Source organism: Mastomys coucha, unplaced genomic scaffold (genome assembly GCF_008632895.1).
Source record: "Mastomys coucha isolate ucsf_1 unplaced genomic scaffold, UCSF_Mcou_1 pScaffold20, whole genome shotgun sequence".
NCBI lineage: Eukaryota > Metazoa > Chordata > Mammalia > Rodentia > Muridae > Mastomys > Mastomys coucha.
The window spans coordinates 108,839,645-108,864,085 of record NW_022196903.1 but is presented as its reverse complement, the minus strand read 5'-3'; the positions used below and the strand labels follow the sequence as shown (position 1 = coordinate 108,864,085).

The 24,441-nt window shown below is 42.2% G+C and overlaps 1 protein-coding gene across 7 annotated transcripts in view; it reads left to right on the top strand.

Moving 5' to 3' along the window:
* The window catches only part of Raf1 (Raf-1 proto-oncogene, serine/threonine kinase), a 60,348-nt gene that overhangs the window by 34,849 nt on the left and 1,058 nt on the right, over window positions 1–24,441 (top strand). For 4 of the 7 annotated variants that reach the window (XM_031383009.1, XM_031383010.1, XM_031383008.1 and 1 more), the window contains 14 exons: window positions 6,716–6,828; window positions 9,489–9,591; window positions 9,857–10,014; window positions 11,760–11,858; window positions 13,388–13,541; window positions 17,220–17,247; window positions 17,355–17,482; window positions 17,778–17,895; window positions 20,388–20,472; window positions 20,917–21,093; window positions 22,242–22,288; window positions 23,723–23,841; window positions 24,098–24,229; window positions 24,307–24,441. In XM_031383009.1, the coding sequence (XP_031238869.1) occupies window positions 6,716–6,828; window positions 9,489–9,591; window positions 9,857–10,014; window positions 11,760–11,858; window positions 13,388–13,541; window positions 17,220–17,247; window positions 17,355–17,482; window positions 17,778–17,895; window positions 20,388–20,472; window positions 20,917–21,093; window positions 22,242–22,288; window positions 23,723–23,841; window positions 24,098–24,229; window positions 24,307–24,441 (1,596 nt within the window). Of the gene's footprint in view, window positions 1–6,715; window positions 6,829–9,488; window positions 9,592–9,856; window positions 10,015–11,759; window positions 11,859–13,387; window positions 13,542–14,033; window positions 14,094–17,219; window positions 17,248–17,354; window positions 17,483–17,777; window positions 17,896–20,387; window positions 20,473–20,916; window positions 21,094–22,241; window positions 22,289–23,722; window positions 23,842–24,097; window positions 24,230–24,306 lie in introns of all 7 variants that reach the window. The other 3 variants (XM_031383013.1, XM_031383014.1, XM_031383015.1) reach the window with 3 other exon arrangements.

Sequence of the window (24,441 nt, the reverse complement as noted above, 5' to 3'; positions counted from 1 at the left end):
TTGAGAGGAAGAGGCAGAGGGATTTCTGAATTCGAGGCCAATCTGGTCTACAGAGTGAGTTCCAGGACAGCTAGGGCTACACAGAGAAACCCTGTCTCAAAAACAAACAAACAAACAAACAAACAAAATCACTGTTGTGCTCACACTTCCTACTGTGTTCAAACGTTGTCCACAAAGCTTTTTTTCTGCATCCTGATTTTTGGGTGAGGAGGAGAGGATAATTCTGTTACTATTTTTTCTTTTGAAACATTTTAAAAATTGTATTTATTAATTTTACGTGTGTTCGTGCGTGTATGGTGCTTGCATGCGTATGCTACTACAGTATGACATAGAGGTCAGAGAACAACTTGTATGAGGAGATTCTCCTCTTTCATTACTACATGGGCCTTGGGGATTGAACTCAGACTGTCAGGCTTAGCAGCGGCTGCCTATGTCCATCTTGCCAGTTCTTAGCCCTTTTTTTGAGAAGTTTTTTTCTTCTTCTTTTAGTTTCCAAGCTAATTAAAACTAATTAAAGAAGGGGGAAAAAAGACATTCTTTTGTGAATGCAAGGTATTGACTTAATTTTTGAAATTGCAATTAAATATGAGGAAAATAAAAATTTCTGGGTTATTTTACTTTAGGAAAAAAGTCTAGATTTTTTTTTAAAGATTTATTTATTTATTATATGTAAGTATACTGTTACTGTCATCAGACACTCCAGAAGAGGGCATCATATATCATTACGGGTGGCTGTGAGCCACCATGTAGTTGTTGGGATTTGAACTCAGGACCTTCAGAAGAGCAGTCAGTGCTCTTAACCACTGAGCCATTTCTCCAGCCCTAGATTTTTAATTTTGAAAAAAAAAACGTTAGTTTTTGTTTTATGTGGATGGGTGTTTGCTGCCATGCATGTCTGTGTGCCAGTGTGTTCAGTGCCCTTAGGGGCTAGAAGAGGACATTGGATTACCTGGACCTGGAGTTACAAACAGTTATGAGCTGCCATGTGGTGCTGGGAATTGAATGTGGTTGCTCTAGAAGAAAAGCCAGTGCTTTTAACTATTAGGCCATGTCTCCATGTCCTAGGAAAAGAATATTTTGTTGTTTTATACCAAGACAGACTTTTAGGTTGCTTAAGAAGAAACTCCTGCCTTGTCTCTTCTCAGGGCACAAAATATTTTTGCATTTTCTCTATGGAATCAGTGACAGGTTCATGTTGGAACCAGATGTTGTCAACAGGATTTTCTGACACAAAACCCCATTATTTTTTAAGGACCCACTGCTCAAAACCCTTAACTGTTCTGAACTTTAAAAGCAAAAACCTGTTTGGCTGAAACAGAAAAGTGAAGTTATATTGGTCTTTGTCAAATCTTGTTTAAACCTAAATTTAAAACTTGTCCATCCTTGCCTCCCATGTCTGTGGAGCACAGTATATAACATCTGTTTGTTCCTTAAGCTCTAAGATTGGAAGGCCAGCCAGAGCTTTCTTGGTTTTCTTCTAATAGTCCCCTCTGGTTTTTCTAGTTGATCCCTTCATCCTTATTTATTTTGTTTGTGTAGTTTGTACCTGAGTGTATGTCAGTGTGCCATGTACATGCAGTGCCTGTGAAAGCCAGAAGAGGACCTTGACTTCTCTAGAGCTGAAGTTATAGATGGCTGCGAGCTGCTGGGTTGGTGCCGAGGAAGAATGATCTTAAGTTTGAGGCTTATCTGGGCTACTTAGTGTTCTCAGGGTTCATGGGCAGCTTAGTATGAGATTCAAAATAAATTAATTTTCTTTTTTTTTTAAGAAGGTGGTTGCTGAGCAGCTACCATAAGATTAGGGACACAGTGTTTGTGCCCGTTAGCAGTGCTGGCTGGTGCTTCTCCTTTCAGACTGAGTAGAAGACTCTATTTAACCATCTACTTTCCCACTCTGGAGTCCAGACTCACAGATCAGGTATTTCAGAAACAAATCTGTAGTGCCAATATTATATCATAGACCTTCTAGCTTGTGCTCCCTTCCCTGGATCCAGAACTTTTGAGTTGTAGGTTGTCTAGGGTATTCCTCCAAGACAGGACCATGTTGGCTAGGTCACATGGAACCTCCCGCTTCCCCTAAACCTGTAAGAGCCTGGGAACCTGGCCTTTGTTCTTAACTGAAGATACCCTTTCTCTACCCTTGTTGCACTTCTGTAGTACAATATTCCGACTCTCCTAATACCTTCCCTCTTTAGAACTACAGTGGCTGCTTATGCCTGTGAGCTCATAACTGGTGCTGTATGTGTCAGCTCTCCTAACTCTACATGTCATGCTTCTACCAACCTGCAGCAATTCTGAATAGCCAGCAGCTCTTTTTAGCTTATTTCTCCAGGGGTGAAAAAGAAGATCTTCCCTTGTTAGTATTGCTTTATACAACAATCAAGGTCATTTTAATACTAAAAGAGTAAAAAGGGCTATTTTAAGATGAGAATGGATTCTGTTCGAAGGTGTATCACATGACAAGATAATTCAGCATTTCATAAATAATGGAGTTATTCTTCATGTTGCTGAACACTGCATTTAGGACCAGATTTAATACTTGTTTCAGGTCCATTTGTAGATGTTACAAACTAAGAGCCATTGAGGCTGCAGAGATGGCTATACAGTTAAGAGGGTCCTGGAGTTCAACTAGCAGCACCCCAGTTAAGCAGCCCACACCCTCCTGCTCCAGGGGATATTACATCTGTAGCCTCTGTTACAGTGCACATGCATTTATGTACATGTGCCTCCACCCCACATACTTAGAATAATAAACCCCTCTAACAACAAAAAGAGAAGCCAACAGTAGTATAATATCCCTGAGTTTTTTATTCATCTGTGTAATCCTTTTTTGTTGTTGTTGTTGTTTTTTGTTTTTTCAAGACAGGGTTTCTCTGTGCAGCCCTGGCTGTCCTGGAACTCACTCTGTAGACCAGGCTGGCCTCGAACTCAGAAATCCACCTGCTTCTGCCTTCCAAGTGCTGGGACTAAAGGCGTGCTCCAACACTGCCTGGCCTGTGTAATTTTTGACAGCCTTTGTTGGAACATAGCAGGTAGTTGGGAGTTTGATATCTCCTGAGGCTTATGGGAAGCCTATAGCAAATGTTAGTTTCTTCTATTTCTTTTTTTTTAGAAGATTTATTTATTTATTTATTTATTTATTTATTTATTTATTTATTATTAGTACACTGTAGCTCTCTTCAGACACACCAGAAGAGGGCATCCGATCCCATTATAGATGGTGTGAGCCACCATGTGGTTGCTAGAATTGAACTCAGGACGTCTGGAAGAGCAGTCAGTGCTCTTAACCACTGAGCCATCTCTCCTGCACAGTTTCTTCTATTTCTTTGGGAAAGGATGGACCACCTTTCTCTGAGAAAGCTAGTAGTGGAAAGTGTCTTTTGGCAGCCAGTGCCCTCGGGCAGCCGGCACTCCCCCCATCCTAGAGTGGCTTCATAGGATTTCTCTTTTTACAGTTCAATGAGACACCGTTGAACTAATCACAGTGTGCATTCATGGCAGGTAGAAGAAACAGACTGAGGATGTGTCTTAACTGAAATGATTTCAGAAGAATAACCGTCTTTATAAGAAGAGTAATCTTTTAATGTTTCTTGTCATTTTGTTTTTTAAACATGTACGTCTTTCTGGCTGCTTCTTTTCATTGTTACTGGACAATTACTAGAGCTGAGAACTGCTGCCCTTACAACCAGCCACCTGGCAAGCAGGCATAGACACAGGTTCCTGGTACAGGGGGCTAGGGAGTTTCTTTTACAAACCCCTTGGCTGCTTCCCATGCTGGCTACATCTGAGGATATCAGTGGAGTAGAGAATAGATAAAGAGCTATCTAGCTCTGCAGTATAGGTGCATGTCTGTCAGTGTGTGAGCACTGTGCTGTCTTTTTTTCATGTCTTTATAGCTCAGATATCTAGTGCAGGCATGTTTGCCTCGTTTTGCTACACACTAGTAAGATGTTATAAGGCTAAATACCTATGAAAGTAAAGAGATTACAGTAACAGCTCTGGTATGTTCATCACCTGGCTTACCCTTGGCTGATCATAGCAGTTCTTTTTGTCTGTTTCCACCCACACCTTTTCATTTGTTTTGATACAAATCCCAGATAACGTTTGTCTGAACTAGTTTGGTATGTCCAAGGATCTTTTTTCTAGACAGAGTCTAACCCTGTAGTTCATGCTGGACTTAAATTCAAAGCAGCCATCTGTTTAAGACTCTTAAATGTTGGGAATAGATACAAGCCACCATGAAACAATAGAAACTTAAAGAATGTTAATTGTTGGGCTGGTGAGATAGCTCAGCAGGTAAGAGCACTGACAGCTTTTCCAGAGGTCCTGAGTTCAAATCCCAGCAACCACATGGTGGCTCACAACCATCTGTAATGAGATCTGATGCCCTCTTCTGGTGTGTCTTAAGACAGCTACAGTGTACTTATTTATAATAATAAATAAATCTTTGGGCTGGAGAGAGCAAGGACTGAGCAAGCGGGGGTTTACCAGAGTGAGCAGAGGTCCTAAATTCAATTCCCAGCAACCATGTGCAGGCTCACAACTATCTGTACAGCTACAGTGTATTCATATACATAAAATAAATAACTAAATCTTAAAAAAAGAAGAATGTTAGTTGTTTAAATAGGCATCATGATTTACAAGTATGGGTGACTTCTGTCCCTGTCTAGTTCCCCAGTTCTTTCCCTTAGTACCCCTGTGAAAAACAAGGTGTATAAACTTGAAGAATCAGTTGGCCTCATCCACAGCCAAGGAGGAGCTTTTATAGCTTAGAAACCCCTTTTTCTTTCCTCTGACATAATTGATCCTTTCAGAGATTTTTCTTTCTGACTCCTGTTACCCCTAGATTGTGTGTCCTATACCCTCAAATTTTGGTGTAGTTCTCTCTTACTAACATATCTATTCTTCAGAGATTGGTGACTGGCCAGCTTAGTCCCTGTTAGTGACCAGTAATATCAAAATAAGGCTATGTGAAAGACAGGTGAATTGTCATTCCTTAAGTTTTTTCTTACTTCTGCCTACTAGCTTTGTCTCCACTTTGTATCCAGATGGTGTGGTCTGTTTTGAGGCTAAACACCTCTGCCTTGCTTCTGAAGATTCATCTCCATCTCAAACCAGCTAGAAAAGAGTGGTTGAAAAGGACAGAGATTGTTTGACAGAGTTTTACAGTCAGCCACAGTAGGGTTCCATGCAGGCAGTTCATAGCTTCTTCAAATCATCCCTGCTGGTTCTGTTGACTCCCATTTTTTAAAAAATTCATTTCCTAGGCTTTGAACCTAAAATTTCTAAACTATTTAAGATTTTATTCAGTATTTCAATGCTGTGGGTACAGATACTTTGCAATGTACCTCCAAAAATAGCAACCAAGCTTTTGAATCATGGATTAGGACTGCCTGGGGCACATACTGCCTAGGCTATCTGGTACACATTGGTCTGCCACTAAAGTCAAGCAGGAACTCTGATTCTCCACTTCCTACTTACCCTCACTACCTTGAAACTTGTTAGGGAGATCACCTCTCCATTTTATTGAAAGTAGGCTCATCTCATGTGTTTTACCTTCTTTTTTTTTTTTTTTTTTTTTTTTTTAATACACCGCTTTATTGTATGCTACAGCTGGTGTATATAAAATAGTTAAACCTTGTGAAACAGAAATCCATGAAATTCAGAGAGGTAGATGTTAAGGACTGACAAGTAGAAGATAGTGTATTATGACACGTGTTAAAGAGAAGCTTTTGTACAGACTTCAAACTTAGTTCTCGTGAGTATTCACTGGTTCATGAAAAGTGGTTTGAGAAACCTCAAGATATAGGACTACAAAAAGGAGCTGACTTTCTGGCGTCTAAAGGGATTTGTACTTGAAGACACTCCAGTCAGCAGAGGGTCATGTTGAACATTCTGCAGACAGAACTGTTTCAAGTCTGCAGCCTTCACTCGGTTGAGTCTGACCTCCAGCTGGAGTTGTTGAACTACCTTCTTCGTGGGCGACTCTAAAAGGACCTGCACGGTGCTTGGGACAGCGGGGTTGACTGCTCAGTCCGAGTAGGGGCCGGCAGGTCGCCATGTTTTAACCTTCTAAAGCTTATGCTTATGTACACTCATATGGACTCTTGCAAGTCCAGATAACTAGAGTGTACCATACCACTTGAAATTATTTTTTAAATGTATTTATTTCTGTGTGTGTGTTGTGTGTACACGCTTCCATGTGTGTTCTATGATGCATTTGTAGAGATCAGAGAATGGATACCTTCTGGGAGTTAGTGTGTGCTTCCACCATATTAGTCTCAGGGATTGAATTTAAGTTGTCAGGCTTGGCAACAGCACCTTTCCTTCTAATGTTAATAGCAAGGTATATATCTTTCTAATCCATACAACATACATAAACACATATTGGTTTCCCTATCTTTAAAATATTCTTACTCTTTGTATTGTTGTAATAAAAGCATTTTCTCTAGTTAACATGCCATAGACTTCTATCCCCTCAGCTAACTAATTAAGGGTAGTACAGGAGATGCATAATGTTCCCAATGCTGATTCAGGTCTGTGTGTATTTGCTTGTACTTAATTTTGGATATTGACATGTTTTTCTCTGTGTTCACTATTGCAAAAAGTATGTCATAAGTCTATACCATTTTACATGTGGGTGTGTGTATTTCAATGTTATTTTTACAAGGGTGCTGTAGCCTACATTGGTACAAGATGATCATTTTGTTTGCAGGTCAATGTGCGGAATGGAATGAGCTTGCATGACTGCCTTATGAAAGCTCTGAAGGTGAGAGGCCTGCAGCCAGAGTGCTGTGCAGTGTTCAGACTTCTCCAGGAACACAAAGGGTAAGAGTTCTAAGCATTTCCTAGACACACATAACTTGTTATATTACAAGTGCTTTGTATTAGCTTCCTGGGGATTAGTATATGTGTATAGACTTTGTTTTCAAAGTATTAATTCAGAAAAATTTGCTACTGAGAACAAATTGCCTGGATATTGTCTTAAAAACTACAATAAATAGGAGATGCTAATAGCATTGTCTAGGAATGGAGGCGGTATTGTTAGAAGGCATGTTTTTGAGTGCAAAGAATTTTCTTTGTGTTTGCCATGCAGAGTGGGTATTCTGAACAGGTTTGCATTGTTTTTTTATGGTTAAGGCTGAAGAGATAGCTCATTAATGGCATTTGCTGTTCTCTCAGAGAACTCAAGTTCAGTTCCTAGCACTCACATCAGGTGGTTCACAACTAATTGTAGCTCCAGCTCCAGGAGATCTTATCTTATGCCTTCTTCTGGTCTCCAAGGGGATCTTTACACACATGGCACACATACCACTTAGAGACATTCAAATATACAGAAAAATGTTTCTTCCTCTCTCTTCTTTTTTTTTTTTAATTTTTAAAGATTTATTTATTTATTTATTTATTTTTAAAGATTTATTTATTATTATACATAAGTACACTGTAACTTTCTTCTGACACACCAGAAGAGGACGTCAGATCTCATTATGGGTGGTTGTGAGACACCATGTGGTTGCTGGGATTTGAACTCAGGACATTTAGAAGAGCAGTCAGTGCTCTTACCCACTGAGCCATCTCGCCAGCCCTTATTTATTTATTTATTTATTTATTTATTTATTTATTTATTTATTTATTTATTTAATGTATATGAGTACCCTGATTTCATGCACACCAGAAGAGGGTATTGGATTCCATAACAGAAGGTTATGAGCCACCATGTAGTTGCTGAGATTTGAACTCGGGACCTCTGAAAGAGTAGCTTGTGCTCCCGTCCCCTCTTCTCTGTTCTTCTCCTTTTTTCTCCCATACCCTTGACCCTTCCCCTTTCCCCTATCCCTTATTCTTTTTCATCTTTGGCCTGAAGAAATGTCAGTATAGTGCCTGCCATGCCATCTGATTGCCAGGCTGCCATAAAACCCTGGCATGGTTGTGCCCTTGTAACCTCAGCACCTGGAGACAGAGACAGGCAGGTCCCTGAAGCTCTCTGGCCTGTTTAACCTAATTGGTGAGCTCCAGATCAGTGAGAGAACTTGTCTCAAAAAGCATGATAGATGGGACCTGAGGAATAACCTCATGTTGTCTTGCTACATGTACACATTTATTCCAGTCCTAAAGAGAGATTCTTGTCATTCATTCAGTGCTTTCCTCACCCATCTTTTTGTTGTTGTTGTTGTTGTTGTTATTGTTGTACTGGAGATAGAACCCAGGGCCTGGAATATGCTAAGTATTCAGTTTGATGAGTATTAAATCTTAGCTCTCTAATAGCCACAGGGCTGAAAGAGGCAGGAAACTTCTGCTTCCAGGAAAATACACTGTATTTCCAGGGGTGGTAGCAAGATAGAGATGGTTTTCCCATCCTCAAAGGCTGAGATCATGGCCATAGCAAAAGAGCCCTACTTCCGTACTGTTGGAAAGCCAAGGCTTTGACTTTGTCCTCTTTGGGGCACAGTGCTTCTGTTACTAACCTCTTGCTTGTTCTCTGTTGTTCTGAGTTCCCTGGCTGGAGAGAACATTTCAGGAGAGTCCTCAGAGAGCTTACCCTCCATGTGTCTGTTCTGTTTATTCAGCTAGTTTGCTGATCATCAACAAGTCACCACGTCTAGCCGGATTGATTTCTGTGTCTGTCCCCACGCTGACACACACACTTCCTTCAGGACTCAGGAGATTCTGACATGGCTCCACTCTTGTCCAAAGCTGTTCTGATTTGGAACTGTTTTCTGTTCTCTCCTGCCTATTCAGGAAGTGGGGTTCCCTTCCTGGTCTTCACTAGGAAACAGTAGTACTTTAGACAGATACCATTTTCCTACATTGCATAGGGAATTGTGTTAAGGAATGAGTTATTGCTCAGTGGATAACCAGAAGAGTGGCTTGTTGGCTTCTGGCAGGTGGTAAGAGGGGTCTGAGTGATGTCATCTGTGCATTATATTTCTTAATCGGAAATATTCATCCTCAGCAAATGGGACAGATGAACTGAACCAAACAGTTTTTTTAAAATCACTATGGTTTCCTGTCTTCCTTGTTCTGGGCACAGAAAGAGTGGTGTCACTCAGTTTTAAACCCTGTTGTGTTCCTTCAGACTTGTGTTTATTTTTATAACTTCTACAAACAACTTTAAGTCTGTAACTAATGCACAACACATTTGTGTTTATATTATACACATGTATTTTAGATTGAAGTAGCTGTTGAACACTAACTTGTAGTGACTTGGTAGGATTTTAACATTACACAATCCCCTTAAAGACACTTACTCTTGTCATGAGATTGTTCTTTTTCATTTTTTAAGGGATACTTTGTTCTAGGAGCATACATTTTGGAGTCCAACAAGGTTGGGTTTCAACAGGCCACCCAGTGAGCAATGTTGGCTCATTTTTAGGGTCGGACCAGAACACCTGTGAGGTGTGCTTAGACAGCGTGCAGTAGACAGTAGAACTGCTCTGTTTTGAGCCTTGTCTAATGTTCCCTCATGTTATACTTTGGGTAATTTTTAGTAAGAAAGCACGCTTAGATTGGAACACCGATGCCGCCTCTCTGATTGGAGAAGAACTGCAAGTGGATTTTTTGGATCATGTTCCACTCACAACTCACAACTTTGTAAGTTTCCAGCTCATTTTGGGCTCTCTACCATGGATCATTGACCTTTCCGAGAAGTCTTGGGTGCTCACTGTTAGTTGCTTTCAGCTCTCCCTGTGCTGTCATGTATAGCGGGCAGTTTAGAGTCCATTAACAGAGGCCCCTCTACCCTGACTCGGAATCTGACAGTATTGGAATTGTGATTCTTCTCTGTGGGGACTCTTGTGAGGACGGTGCCATGTTTGCTTTTCACTCGAGTTCTCACAATCCTGCTTTCTTGTCACAGGCTCGGAAAACGTTCCTGAAGCTTGCATTCTGTGACATCTGTCAGAAGTTCCTACTAAACGGATTTCGATGTCAGACCTGTGGCTACAAGTTTCATGAGCACTGTAGCACCAAAGTACCTACTATGTGTGTGGACTGGAGTAATATCAGACAGCTCTTGTAAGGCACTGTGTTTTTTTTTTCTTGTAAAAAATGCCAGGGTCAGGTCCAGAAACACTTGAGGATGCTCATTATACGTTTTCAATGTTAAGTCTGCGTTTTAGGTTTGCTAAATAAGTGGTTGCTATGAGTCAGAAACTTTCTGCTTTAGCAGCATAGTAGTTCTAGTGTGGTACTCATCTAGCTGTAAAATAAAGAGGTCGGGAGCTGGGGGATAACTCAGTTTGTAAAGTGCTAACTGTGCAAGCATGAGAGCTGTGTTTGACATAAAAGCTGGGCCCACAATGTGTAATCTCAGAGTTGGGAAGTGGAGATAGGGCTATCCTTGAGTTTGCTAGCCAGCTAGTCTAGCTGAGTCATTGAGCTCTAGTTTCCGTGAGAGATCTTGTCTCAAAAAATAAGATGGAGAATGACTGAGGAAGACTCCTAGCATTGACTGCTAGCATTCACACCAGTCATATGAACTCAGACACACATGCACAACAATACCACAAGCAGGCAGGACCCACTGTCTGTCAAATTGTTACTGACACTGATTTGTCAAGGAAAAGAACAAGGACATGGAAATTGAAGGGCTGGACTTTCTCTCTTCACCTGGGCTGCAAGTGGCCAGTGGTGTGGGTTGTCCCAAGAAAGAAGAAAGTGGAGCTTGTACTCTTTACTTCCTCTCACACCAGGGAGCAGTGTATTTAGGCTTCAGACAGTTTGGATATAAAAGATTGAGGCTCTCTGTTGAGAGATAAGCCAAATATAAAACTATATTTCACAGAGAGAAAATTATTTAAATAATTGCATATTTTAAATTATACTTCTTAGAGTCCTTTTTAAAAAAGATTTATTTATTATTATAATTAAGTACACTGTAGCTGTCTTCACATACACCAGAAGAGGGCATCAGATCTCATTACAGGTGGTTGTGAGCCCCCATGTGGTTGCTGGGATTTGAACGCAGGACCTTCGGTAGAGCAGTCCAGTGCTCTTACCCGCTGAGCCATCTCACCAGCCCCTTCTTAGAGTCTTTTAAAAACTTGTATTGAGATTATGAAAAGTCAGCTTTACCCTTATTGAAACATATTAGGAAAATGAAGGGAATATTGTCTTCATTCACAGTGGGGAGGAACCTTTTAGCTCTCATGGAAGTCACCCTGCTGGTTCTCAGAGCCTTGAGTAGCAGAAAGGCATGTGTTTGTGGCCAGCAAGTACATCACAACCTCAGGACTGTCACTAGCTTCTCTAAGTCTCAGCTCTCTCATTTCAAAAGGGCTGCAATAATATAAAATTGCTTAGCAAAAGGACAGCAGGCAAACGAAAGTGCCAGTTAATAGTAATCCCACTTTCCCTTCTGTTTTACTGTTGGTACTGAATATAATGAACATAATTTATTCTGTGTGTGTGTGTGTGTGTGTATGTGTTTCAAAGACTATAATTCCAGAAAAGCTGTGTGTAGTATAGGTTGTGAAATGTTGTACTATCACTTAAGCAACATTATGTAGTATAGCTAGACAAGACTGCCTTTCTAGAGATGTATCCTGGCAGGATGTGCATTTATCAGCAGGCTGCTGTCACTCAGTCTATAATCCAGCCCTTTAGATCGATGGTCTTTTCATAGCAGGTGACTGACTAAAGCACTTGAGGAAAATGAATCAAGGAGAGTTGGGTTTTAGCTTTAGGTTTAGAGGCAAGGTGGGATGGTTTTTCTGTGAGAGGACTGAATCCATAAACTAGTCTTTTCATGTTTCATTTAGGCTGTTTCCAAATTCTACTGTTGGTGACATAGGAGTCCCAGCACCACCTTCTTTCCCGATGCGTCGGATGCGAGAGTCTGTTTCTCGGATGCCTGCTAGGTAATGCTGTACTTTGAGCTCTTTGGAAATTACATTGGGTTAGGTGGGTTGTCAGCCTGAGTACAAAGAATTCCCTCTTCATGTCCTGCTTTGTGGAACACCTAGTGGAGATTTTTCTTTCTGTGGTCCCATCGTCCTTACATTCTGGACAGTGATTTTGACTGCAGGCCCTTCTATTACAATACAACCCTCAGTCTCACATTACATTTATAAAAAGCTTGAGGTTCTTCCAGTTGTGGTGAATGAATTAGGTGTCTGTGGAAAGGGTTCCCCAAGTGAGAAGAAAATCAGACCTTGTAAATGTTTATCCCAGCCTTAAAACCCAGGTAGTTGGAGATAGAGCTTCCTGTTTTGCTCCGAGTTTGCCTTTAACTTGTCCGTGCTGATTTCTGGTTTTAAAATTTGAATTTACATCTTGGTCAGTGACATGAAAGTATTTAGATCCAAAGATAAAAATCTCCACTTTTGTCTAAAATGTCTGTTAGCTAATCAGCTACCACTTAATGACCCTGTAAAGCTCCTACAGAACTAGGTAAAGGCAGCATGTTAGAACAAGGAATTGTACTGAATTCTGTGTTTATGCCTGACTTGAATGAATCCTTTTTGGTAATTTAAAAACCACATTTGAATAAAAAACAGCTTGCCTTGAGGATAAGAAACTAGACTCTGAAAACCTAAATGTAGAATTCCTAGTACAAGGTGACATTTTAGTGTGGGAACAGCCAGGCCTGTTCAGGGTGGTATGGGAATAGACAGAACAGTATCCCTTAGAAAAGTGGTCTTTATCCCTTGAATTCATATGAGTATGACCTGAACAAACCTTAAATTTCATCTACAGAACAAATATGCTCTCCCACCTTTGGTTTTTGGAGTTGGGGTGGAACTCAGGGCCTCACCTAGGCTAGGCTGGTGACATGCTATGGAGTCTTACCGTTAGTCCCAGGAGTTAGTGGGTTCAGGATGTTGGGGCTCAGACTTAGAACCTTATATAGGCTAGGTAAACCTTCTGCCACTGAGCTGCATCCCATCCCTTATTCGATACTTATTAATGTATGTCCATAGGCTGAAAAGGTCTTCTCATAGGTTGGTGTTGCAGATGTTCTAACAGTAGAACACATACTTTGCTGTGTGCTGGCTACAGGGAGAGATTTTCAGTCTTTCTTCAAATTAAATTGGGCAGATTCCAGTTAGGTGGTGCTTGTAGCAGATGCTGATCTGTTCTTAGAAATGTTGTAGAACTCTAAAGTATTCTGAAGAGTGATTTATCACCAAGGAGAAATTGTATAATGGACTCTCCTTTTCACAGGGGATGACAAGCACATTTGTTTCTCATTTTCAAAATTTTGCACGAAAAGGAACACAGAAGAGTTTTTAAATAGTGCATATTGAGAGAGTGAAATATTGTGTCAAGGATTGTATGGGTCAGGTTTGCCCTTAAGTGTCATAATGAGCTAAAAGACTTGAAAAGACTTTGCCAATGTGGAGGCCTGAGTGCCAATCATGGGACTTTCTTTCTCCTCCGTGCCCAGTTCCCAGCACAGATACTCCACACCCCATGCCTTCACTTTCAACACCTCCAGCCCTTCCTCTGAAGGTTCCCTGTCCCAGAGGCAGAGGTCAACGTCCACTCCCAATGTCCACATTGTCAGCACCACCCTGCCTGTGGACAGCAGGATGATTGAGGTAATAGGGCCCCTTGGGGTGGTGATGAGCAGCAGTAGTTGACATTGGGAAGCAGCTCAGGAATGCTGGAGTACTTTCTCAGGCCCTTGGACTTGGAAATATTCTTTTTAAATCTGTTTAAGTGTATAGACTGGCTTAATAACTAGGCAAGTGTGTCATTACAGCAGGAGACAGAACTCCTCGCTAACCACTGTGCTCTGTGTCCCAGCTTTGGATGTGATTTCTTTGCACTGGTACAGACACTGCAGAGCAATGAGGCGTGTAGTGTGAAGACCTCAGATGTTCTAGGGGCTTGTAAAGTAGGAGCTCTGGGATCTACTGTGCATTGAGGCAAATGTGTCAGTGCCAGTCAGTGTTTGCAAACTGCCTTTCTTTTCTTGTATGTTCTGTCCCTTTGGTTTGCTTTCTAGCTCATCTTTAAAGTCGACTGAATACACTTCAAATGCTTCCTTTGTTCTTTATTCTTCTTTATTTCTCATTGCTTTGGACTAGAATAACAGCCTGAATGCTTCTCCCAGGGCGTGCTCCACACGATTTTGTCTGAGGGGAAGAGTAGGTATTTTCTTCATGCCTTTGCTTTCTTGGGTTTAACAGGAGACTGTCAGATGGTAGACTATTAAGTGAGATAATTATACATTCATTTATACTTCTAGCCAGACTTGTTGCCATAATTTTTTTCCTTTTTTAGAGTTATGAGTAAAACAAAACACTCTGCGTTACCACTGATAGGTGAATTTCTCAAGGTAAATTCTTGAAGACAAGGGGATTGAAATAGTTTTTAAAAACTCTGTTTTCTCAAAAGATGGACTGATATAGTAACATATAGTTCAGACATTAGAAATCAAAACATTTAATCATCTGGTTAATATGACTTAGAAAAGCTTATCATAAAGCCTGGCATGACCAGAATTCCAGCACTCTGGCAGACCTTATTCAAGACCAGCCTGGGCTACACGGTGAGATCCTATTTCAAAAACAAATACAAAAGACTCAAGAGACATGACCACTATGCTTTCTCTATACCATGAGTTGATCTCTATAAAGCCTTATTCCTTGACACCTGACATCTTAGGTATAGTTTCTCTCTAGCTATCATCACTTGTAAGCACTTGTCCTCCTACCATGTGTAAGCTATGGGCTTTATCATTATTAGTCCTAGTAATAGAATCATAAAGTAGCTATTTTCTTCATATGTCCAACTTGTCCCTGTTTAAACTGTTAGTATATTCAAAGTGAAAATTCTTCAGTTTCTAACATAAGTAATACAACATTAATCCTGTTTGTGCCTCAAAAGAAAAAATTTTTTGTGGCTTTTTTCCCCCTTTTTTGGAGGTGGTATTGTGTTTTGAGACAGGGTCTCTCTATAGCTCTGGCTGTCCTGGAACTCACTCTGTAGACCAAGGTGGCCTTGAACTCTCAGAGATCCATCTGCCTCTGCCTCCCAAGTGCTGGGGTTAAAGGATGTGCTTTTTTTTTCTTTTTCTTTTTAATAACACACGATTAATTCAGCACTTTGGACTGTATGTTGGCTTAACACCAGTTATGTTCTTCTAAACTAATACTTAAACTTAAGAGCACTTAAAATTTTATCCTGGAATTATGTGATCCAATTATAGTAACTATTACCAAATAAAATAATGGGCAGAGGAAGAAAAAATAAGAGACATTAAAAACTATCCTGCTGCACTCTGGAATAGAATTCTAGTTGAGATTGGCTGAGTGATCAGTGCTTCTCCTACTTGGCTGCCATTGTACTTAAAAATATACTGACACCAGGCTTTCCCACCATTCCCACACAGACACACATCCGCAGGCCTAGTTTGAATTGTAGAGTGAAGATCTGCATTTTATGTGTGTGCAGGCATGTGGAGGCTAGAGATTGATGTCACGTGTCTTCCTCAATTGCCCTTCCTTGAAATAGGGTCCCATTGAACCTGGAGCTTGCAGCTGGGCTAGGCTGGCCAGTCAGTGAGCCTCCAGGATCCTCCTGTCACCATCTACCATCTAGGGTCATAGGCATGTGCCACCACATGGGGATTAAACTCTGCCTTCTTGCTTACATGGCAAGCCCTTCAGCAACCAAATCTTCTCCCCATCCCAAGGATTGGGACTCTTAAGTAGTTCTGGGGGTGGGGGTGGAGGTGGGGTCGCAGTAGCTTAGTTTGTGGTTCTTTTACTTTTGTAAAGATATCTTTGAAAGCTAATCATGGTGGCACATGTATGTAATCATAACACTAACAAGGTTGTGGCAGGAGAATGGTAAGTTCAAAGCCAGCCTGGGCTACACAGTGAGATTCTGTATTTAAAAAATCAGCCAGCCAGCCAACCACCCACCCAACCAACCAAAATCATGGCTGGAGTGATGGCCTAGCAGTTAAGAGCACTTTTTTTTTTTTTTTTTTTTTTTTGTAGAGGACCCTAGTTTAGGTCCCAGCACCCACATACAAAGCTTACTACTGTTTATTATAACTTCATTTCTGGAGAATGCAATATCCTCTTCTGGCCTCCAGGGTACTACACAGATGTGTTGCACACATATATACAGACAAAACACCCTTACATATAAGACAAAAAATAAGCCTTAAAAAATATTGAGTGGGAACATTCTAGTAATAGGGTTGTAGAACAAATATTGTTTGCTGTGGTTATACAAAGAAAAGTAACAGATGACTTTCTAGAAAGACATTTTCTGAAGCTATGAGGGTCAAGTAGTTTTATATTATTGCCTATAAATTCTACCCTCTAGGAAGAATTTTAAAATTTAGAGTTTAGAACTGTCTCATGGAAGGCTGTATAGATAGCTGAGTAGTTAGGAGTGCTTGCTGCTCTTGTAGGGCATGAGTTCAGGTCCAAGTTCCCATGTGAGAAGGCACACAACTATCGGGGGATCTCACAGGATCTCTTCACTTCTGTGGGCACCTAGGTTTTCATGTGTGTGGTGCACCACACACAAATCAAAAATAAAATCTTGAAAAATTTACCTGGGGAGATAGGTCTTCATGATTTGAACTGTTCTTTGAAATAGTGTCTAGTAGAGTTGGCTTGTCACATAAGAGGGTGTGGCTGCTTGAGACCATCACTACATTTAAAGTGGTACCTCAGTGCCAATGGAGCTGAGGCCGAGATCCATGTGTGATGGTTCCCTTTCTTCCACCTACTGTTCTATGACCCTGACTGAGTCTCCCTTCTGTCCATGTCCACAGGATCCAGGCTCTGGGGTTCGTTGTCTTTCCAGTTCTGTGATTTAGGTCTCAAGTAGTGCTTACTTGTGTCAAACCCAACTTTAGGTGTCTATTTGTCCTTATTCCTAGTGAAGTAAACATGAGCCTGTCACTGGATCTGTCTCTCTGTCTCTGGTCTCAGTAGAGCAGGATCCTGAGTCTTTGGAGGAGATCCCCATTGATAGTAACTTTTTCAGCCTTTGCTGAAGGTTTGTTTCTGTTGCTTTTTTTGAGAAATGTTATGGTTCCCATGAAAAGTTACACTCACTTAACGCAATATTTAATAGAAATCAATCTTGGAAAAATTTGCTTTTGACATTAGGTAAACTAGGAATTTAGAATATGGAAGTATACTTTCTATTTTAGAGAGTTAGTAATTGTTTTGTACCTACAACCCTTCCCCTGCAAGAGAAAGGCTTCTCTGGCTTGTCTGAGCAACGTTTGTTCTTTGTTTCAGGATGCAATTCGAAGTCACAGTGAATCAGGTACTTTACCCCAGTCATTTAGTGGTCAGTAATGGGCTTTTTTCTCTCTATGCTATGATCTCCTGTTGGCTTATCCGTGTGCGGATTCTGTTTTCTTGTTTATTAAGCCTCACCTTCAGCCCTGTCCAGCAGCCCTAACAACCTGAGCCCAACAGGCTGGTCACAGCCCAAAACCCCTGTGCCAGCACAAAGAGAGCGGGCACCAGGACCTGGGACCCAGGAAAAAAACAAAATTGTGAGTATGTCCAGTAACACCTCCTGTCACTCAGGGCTCAATAAAAATACACTTTTGGAAATTAGATATTTGGGGGTAGGAATCTAATAAATTATATAAAGGAAAATGAATGCCGGTGCTCCCTGGCACCTTCATATCCTGTAAGTTGTCATTCGGCTACAACTCAGTAAACTGGCATCTCAAAGTCAGAAATTGTAGCTGCAGTGGCAGTGTCCATCTTTAAAGGGAGCAGGAACACACGGGATTAGGATGATCATTTCTTTGATAGTATGGATTATATCTCTTCTCGTTTCAGAGGCCTCGTGGGCAGAGAGATTCAAGCTATTACTGGGAAATAGAAGCCAGTGAGGTGATGCTGTCTACTCGGATCGGGTCAGGCTCTTTTGGCACTGTGTACAAGGGCAAGTGGCATGGTGAGTTTGGGCCTATTTCCAGCTGCAGGGCTCTGGTGGTCAGGTTCCAGCAGAGAAGACTAGGGACTTCTTGGTTCATGGTGGCCTTCTCTATGGGTTCTTGATCACACCTGGTAATCAAATCAATTTTGAAATTTCACAGCATTTTAACTTTACATTATTTTAATTGGTAACCAGTAAACAAGTAGTAGCCCTGGAGTGAAGTACTAGTGGTGCTATTTCTTCTAAGCAAGCTAGCTGTGCTCATGGAACATGCTTCTTCATGAGGAGGTGTCTGCTGCTTTGGGTGGCGTGTACCCTTGGCACCAGCAACTGAAAGGGACCTTATAACAGGCACAAGGAGGATCTGTCTGCCCTGATCATCTTAGTGCAGGAAAACTGCATACTTCCGACTCGTGTCTCTGTTTGGGCCCCAGGTTTAATTGTAGCTATCTCTTCATGTGCCATGGGAAATCACTTAGAAGGAAGATTTGAACTTAAACTCTGTAGCTGTAGCTTGAATAATTTGATAGGGAGGGTACTAAACCATTTCCATACCAGTTTTTTTTTTTTAAAGATTGATTATTTATTTTATGTGTATGAGTACACTGTAGCTGTACAGATGGCCATGAGTCATCATGTGCCTGCTGGGAATTGAACTCAGAATGGCCCCACTCTTTCCAGCCTGCTCACTCTGTCCTGCTCACCCCGGCCCAGTCTTTAGATGCACCAGAAGAGAGCATCAGATCTCATTACGGGTGGTTGTGAGCCACCATGTGGTTGCTGGGATCTGAATTCAGGACCTTTGGAAGAGCAGTCAGTGCTCTTATCCGCTGAGCCAGCCCCCATACCAGGTTTTTTAACACCTGGATTTAGGATGTTAGCAAAAAAAAAGTAGGGGTTTCTTGTATGTGCTTATAAAGTTTCTTGATGTTCCACCCCCCGGTTCAGACACGGTACTAATAACCTTTATAGATAATGGGGCAGAGATGGAGACAAGTTCTGAATATCAGGTGTGCAGTCATCCAAATTCCTCTGGAAACAGCAGCATCTACTTCTCTCAGTGCACATCATTACATGGGGTTTTGCCTTGCTTGAGTCGTTGTATGAACAGTTGATATCTTTTTTGTTTGTTTTTTGAGACAAGGTTTCTCTGTGTAGCCCTGGCTGTCCTGGAACTCACTCTGTAGACCAGGCTGGCCTCGAACTCAGAAATCCGCCTGCCTCTGCCTCCCAAGTGCTGGGACTAAAGGGTGTGCCACCACCGCCAGACCTTAAGTTGATTTCTTAAGAGCATATAGATCAGAGAGTTGGTTAGTGACTTGTAGAGTGACTCTTTCTCTGAGAACTGTCAAGCAATGCCCTGCTGGCCTGTCTCTTGGTCTGCAGAGGAATGTGGTCACTGCAGCAGGCCATGAACTAGGCAGAGCCTGTTCTTGAAAGGCTGCTTAGCATCACCACCAGCCTACTTCCTACACTCATAGCCTGCCTGTCCTTTTAAGTTTTGCCTTTGCAGGCACCTGGCCACCAACCATCTTCCTGGCCTCACCACTTAAGTTGACCTGACCCCCTCACCCATCTCTCTCACCTCCACCCCAAACACTCCCAGTTTGTTTTCCACTATAACTCGAAGCCTGCCCTCACCTGGGCTATTTGGACTAAATTCTTCTCTAGCTCTTCTGTTTTACAGGTGCTCAGTTACATGTCTCCACAAGATCCCTTACTTTAGTTTCTGGTGCAGTCTAGAATATCCTTCCTAACATTCTTCCTAACGCTTACAGACCACCACCTCCAGGAAGCATCTCCATACACTCCCCAGCTACTATCTTGTCTCAGCTTCACAGCCATGCAGCCATCTTCCTTCCCCCGCCATGTGGGTTATTGTCACTGTGCTGGACAGGTGACTCCAGCACTGCTTCTCCTCCACGCAGATGAGCTGCATCCTCTCCAGCAGCCTGTGCCTTTGGTGCTAGATGTCAGTTGTTAGGTCAGGTGCAGGTGACAAACTGGAGCTCACAGGGAGTCAAGTCAGGGACCTCATGGGAACCCTGTCTTTACCCTTGTTACTCCCCAGAACAGACTAGTGCAAGACTATACTCCTCAGGCTGAGGGGACTACCTACTTCCAGGGTGCTTGAAAACTGACTCAGACTTTGGTCATTGGTGCCCTGAGTAACTGACTGTTTTTTTTTAGACAAGGTTTTGTTATGTAGCCTATGCTGGCCTCCTGCCTCAGTTTCTAGAGTAGACAGCCTTATGAAAATTTAAAGTTCTAGCAGGGCAGTGGTGGCACACTTGGGAGGCAGAGGTGAGTTCTGTGTGAGTTCAAAGCCAGCCTGGTTCTGAGTTCTAGGACTACAGAATGACTTACATTCTCAGTACTGGGGAGGTAGAAAGGGGCTCACTGGTTGACCCTAGTCAGTGAGTCCTGGGTCCGTGAGAACCTGCACATATATCCTAAGGTATTTGAGAAATAAAGACTATATAACTGTGAGACTACAAATTAATTTGCAGGAGATGTTGCAGTAAAGATCCTAAAGGTGGTTGACCCAACTCCAGAGCAACTTCAGGCCTTCAGGAACGAGGTGGCTGTTTTGCGGTGAGCCCAGCCCCTGGACAACAGGGTTAGCTAGCGCCAGTCTGTGCAGGTCAGCACCTGCTGTGGGTTTTAAGGGATGTTCCTCCTCCAGCATATATGTGCTAGAAGCCAAAAGAGCCTTTTCGTGGACACACCCCTTCTCTGTACTCAAACTCAGCAGCTCTATGGGGTTTGGTTTGTGGTAGTGAGATTGTTTTTAACCTTTACTTCTTTTTTTAGTTAATAGCATCCTATTATAGCTGATCTACTTTGCTCTGGAGGTCAAACCCTAAGTCTAGTTACTGATTCACTCTTAGTTTTGTACGGATGAGTTGGACAGAGTTGGACAGAGGTGGATTCCATAGACAAGGGGTACTATGCAAAGAGAATCCTCTGTAAGCAAGGCTAGCTAGCATGGAGGTGTACAAAGGATGGTCTCACAGCTGTTTCCCCTGCTTCCCCTAGCAAAACACGGCATGTTAATATCCTGCTGTTCATGGGGTACATGACAAAGGACAACCTGGCGATTGTGACCCAGTGGTGTGAGGGCAGCAGTCTCTACAAACACCTGCATGTCCAGGAGACCAAATTCCAGATGTTCCAGCTAATTGACATTGCCCGACAGACGGCTCAGGGAATGGAGTAAGTAGACAGCTTGGTGAGTCCTTGTGACTTGAACCCTGAGTTGCTTTTGTGGGACTAGATTGGTGGGCTCTTCGACAGCAGATATTCATGTATGGGAAGTCCAGAGTTCCCATTTCAGCCTGCTCATTCAGCCATGGTCACAGGAAAATACCTTCTTTTCACCGATACTTTTCTCAATTAAAATTTTTTTAAATTATGTATATTTATGTGGGTCTGTGTGTAGGTATGAGTGCCAGTACTCAGGAGTTGGGTCCTCCTGGGGCTGGAGTCCGTTGTAAGCTGCCTGATGCAGGTGCTTAGAATCGAAAGAGCAGTACATTCTCTTAAACACCCAAACCATCTCTTTTTTTTTTTTGGTTTTTCAAGACAGGGCTTCTTCGTGTAGCCCTGGCTGTCCTGGAACTCACTCTGTAGTCTTTTATCACTTTTGATTATCCATTTTCTTTCAAAGGCCACCTTTAGGGCCTCAGGCTCTACATGGTGCTGAGTGACCATGTGACTGCCAGGCTGTGCCCTTACGGTGAGGGTGCAGAGTTCCGTGGTGCTTACAGCCAGGGGACTGTAGTTGGTATAAGACGACAGTTTTGTTCTGTCTTAAAATCATGCAGAAGCCAGATAATGGTAGTGCATGCCTTTAAATCCCAGCATTCAAAGAGGCAAAGAAAGTTGGATCTCTGTGAGTTTAAGGCCAGTCTGGTCTATAGAGCAAGTTCCAGGACAGGCAGGACTAAATAGAAACCCTTTCTCAAAAAACAAAAATTAACAACAACCAAAAAATCCATACATAGCTCTAAATCATAAGAAACGGGTATAATTCACATGCCATACAAATTATTTTGGAAGTGTATGGCTTGGGGGCTTTTCTAGATGCATAGAATAGCCATCCTATTATTACATTCTGTGTTCTTACCACCCAGAAAAATATCCAGCTCACAGCCATCTCCAGCTTCTGACAATCAGCCTTGCTACTTCTGGGCTTTGTCTTTGGACAGGCAGAATGTGAGGTGAAATACAGCATCCTACATGCCTGGCTTGGTTTTTGCAGAGCAAATCCAAGTTGCAATATGTAGGGCACAGTGCTACCTATCCACCAGTTAGCTGATGGGCAGTGAGGTGGTTAACTGAGTGATTTTTCTCCTTCACAGCTATTTGCATGCAAAGAACATCATCCACAGAGACATGAAATCCAACAGTATCCTTTGGTATTGAGTTCTCAGCTTAAGGACCCAAAGGGGCCTTTTTCTCACACATGGTTCATGGTGCCGGACTGGGGAGAAGGGGGCTTTTTAAAGGAAAACATTAATATAGTTGAGAAGCCAAACATGTTCATCATGAGAGTTCCTTCCTTAAGGTTTTTTTGTTGTTTTTTTTTTTTTTTTTTTTTTTTTTTTCTTGAACCAACAGTTCCTTCTGAGGGAATACAAACTTGAAATAGACTTGAACTCAGCCTGGTTGGATTATCCAAAGTATAGCTTGAGAAGGTTATTAGCATCTATTTATATCAAGCCTTTGGAAGGTGTGTCAGTGTACATACAGATGGGAAAGTAACTGTGATCCTCTGATGCATATAAGTAATACCAACAAGTCAAAAGTGATTGCTACCTCCTGCTCACTTGGTCAAACCAGCATAATGCCATCCATATGGTAGACCAATGTGATATTTTGTGGAAGAGACATGACCAAGATCCCTTCAAACTAAGGACACAGGGCTGGAGAGTTAATATATCCTTAAGGTACACTGCTGATCTTGCCAATCAAAAGCAGTTGCTTCTGGTGGTCCTTATGGACAGGTACCATAGAAAAAGGCATTTGAGAGATCAATAGCTACATACCGTGTTATCAGGAGGTATGGTAATTGCTCAAGTAAGGACACCACATATGGTCCATCTGTCTTCTGTACTGGCCAGATCGGAGCATTAAAGGGAGATATGGCATGAAACACCACCCCTGCATCTTTCAAATCTTTGATGGTGACATTGATTACTGAAATTCTGCCAGGGATGTGACACTTTTGGTTCACATCCCTGGCAGAGATTCCATTTAGCCTTTTCCACCCTAACAGCCCTCAGTGCACAGCTCAGGGGAAACAGTTTGAGAATTCTGCCAGCTTTTAAGTAAGATGTATCCACAGGATGATGAGTTTGGAGGACCACTGTAGCTATTGTGAGTCAGACTTAAGGATACAATATTTCTTGACATCAATTCAGAACCAGTATCCCAGAATTTCAAAAATTTCAAAATGGCTACTTTCTGTTAAATGTATAGAAGTCAGCCTACAGGCCACTGTTTTTTTCTGCAGCTAAGCACTGGGCCAAGATATTGGCTTGAACTTTAGTAAACCGGCAGGTCACAAACCAGACCCAAACTGCCTGTTACCCAGCAGTAAGCTGACAGGAGTCAAAGTAGATCAGTTCTATCAAGAGGCTTTTAAAGAAGTCATTAGGTAGTAAACCTGCTCTGAGTACCAAATGTAGGCAGAAGGGATAAGCAGTGTGGGGCCCATAATTGAGTGTATGTATGCCATCATTTCCTGTCTCCTGGAAGATTTAGTAGTGAAGCAAAGGAGGTCAGAAGCCATGTTATGAACAGGATAAACTGTCAGTTTATCTCCTTAACAAGCATCGAGATATATTTCTTCATGAAGGCCTCACGGTAAAAATTGGAGATTTTGGCTTGGCAACAGTGAAGTCACGCTGGAGTGGTTCTCAGCAGGTTGAACAGCCCACTGGCTCTGTGCTGTGGATGGTGAGGAAGCTGGCCCCATACACTGGCCCAAGGCAGGGTGCAAAATCCACAGCATTTCTGCACAGCTCTGGGAGTCAGCATAGGACAAAACCACGTATCTCCTGGCAAGGCAACATTGACCAGAGCTTGGGGTTTTTGTGGGTTGAGTCTTTGGGGAAGAGCTACCCTGGGCTAAGGACTTGGAACTCCCTCCCTGACTAGTTAAAATAGCTCCTCAATGTCTCTGGAGGTTATTACCCACACTTCATCCTTATAGGCGCCAGAAGTAATCCGAATGCAGGATAACAACCCATTCAGCTTCCAGTCTGATGTCTACTCCTACGGCATTGTGCTGTACGAGCTGATGACTGGGGAGCTTCCCTACTCCCACATCAACAACCGAGACCAGGTAATCTGCATGGGGCCTGGCAACAAGGGGCTAGTTAGTCCCGGTATTCTGTTGTTCACAAACTGTTTCTTCTTTAGATCATCTTCATGGTAGGCCGTGGGTATGCCTCTCCAGATCTTAGCAGGCTCTACAAGAACTGTCCCAAGGCAATGAAGAGATTGGTGGCTGACTGTGTGAAGAAAGTCAAAGAAGAGAGACCTTTGTTTCCCCAG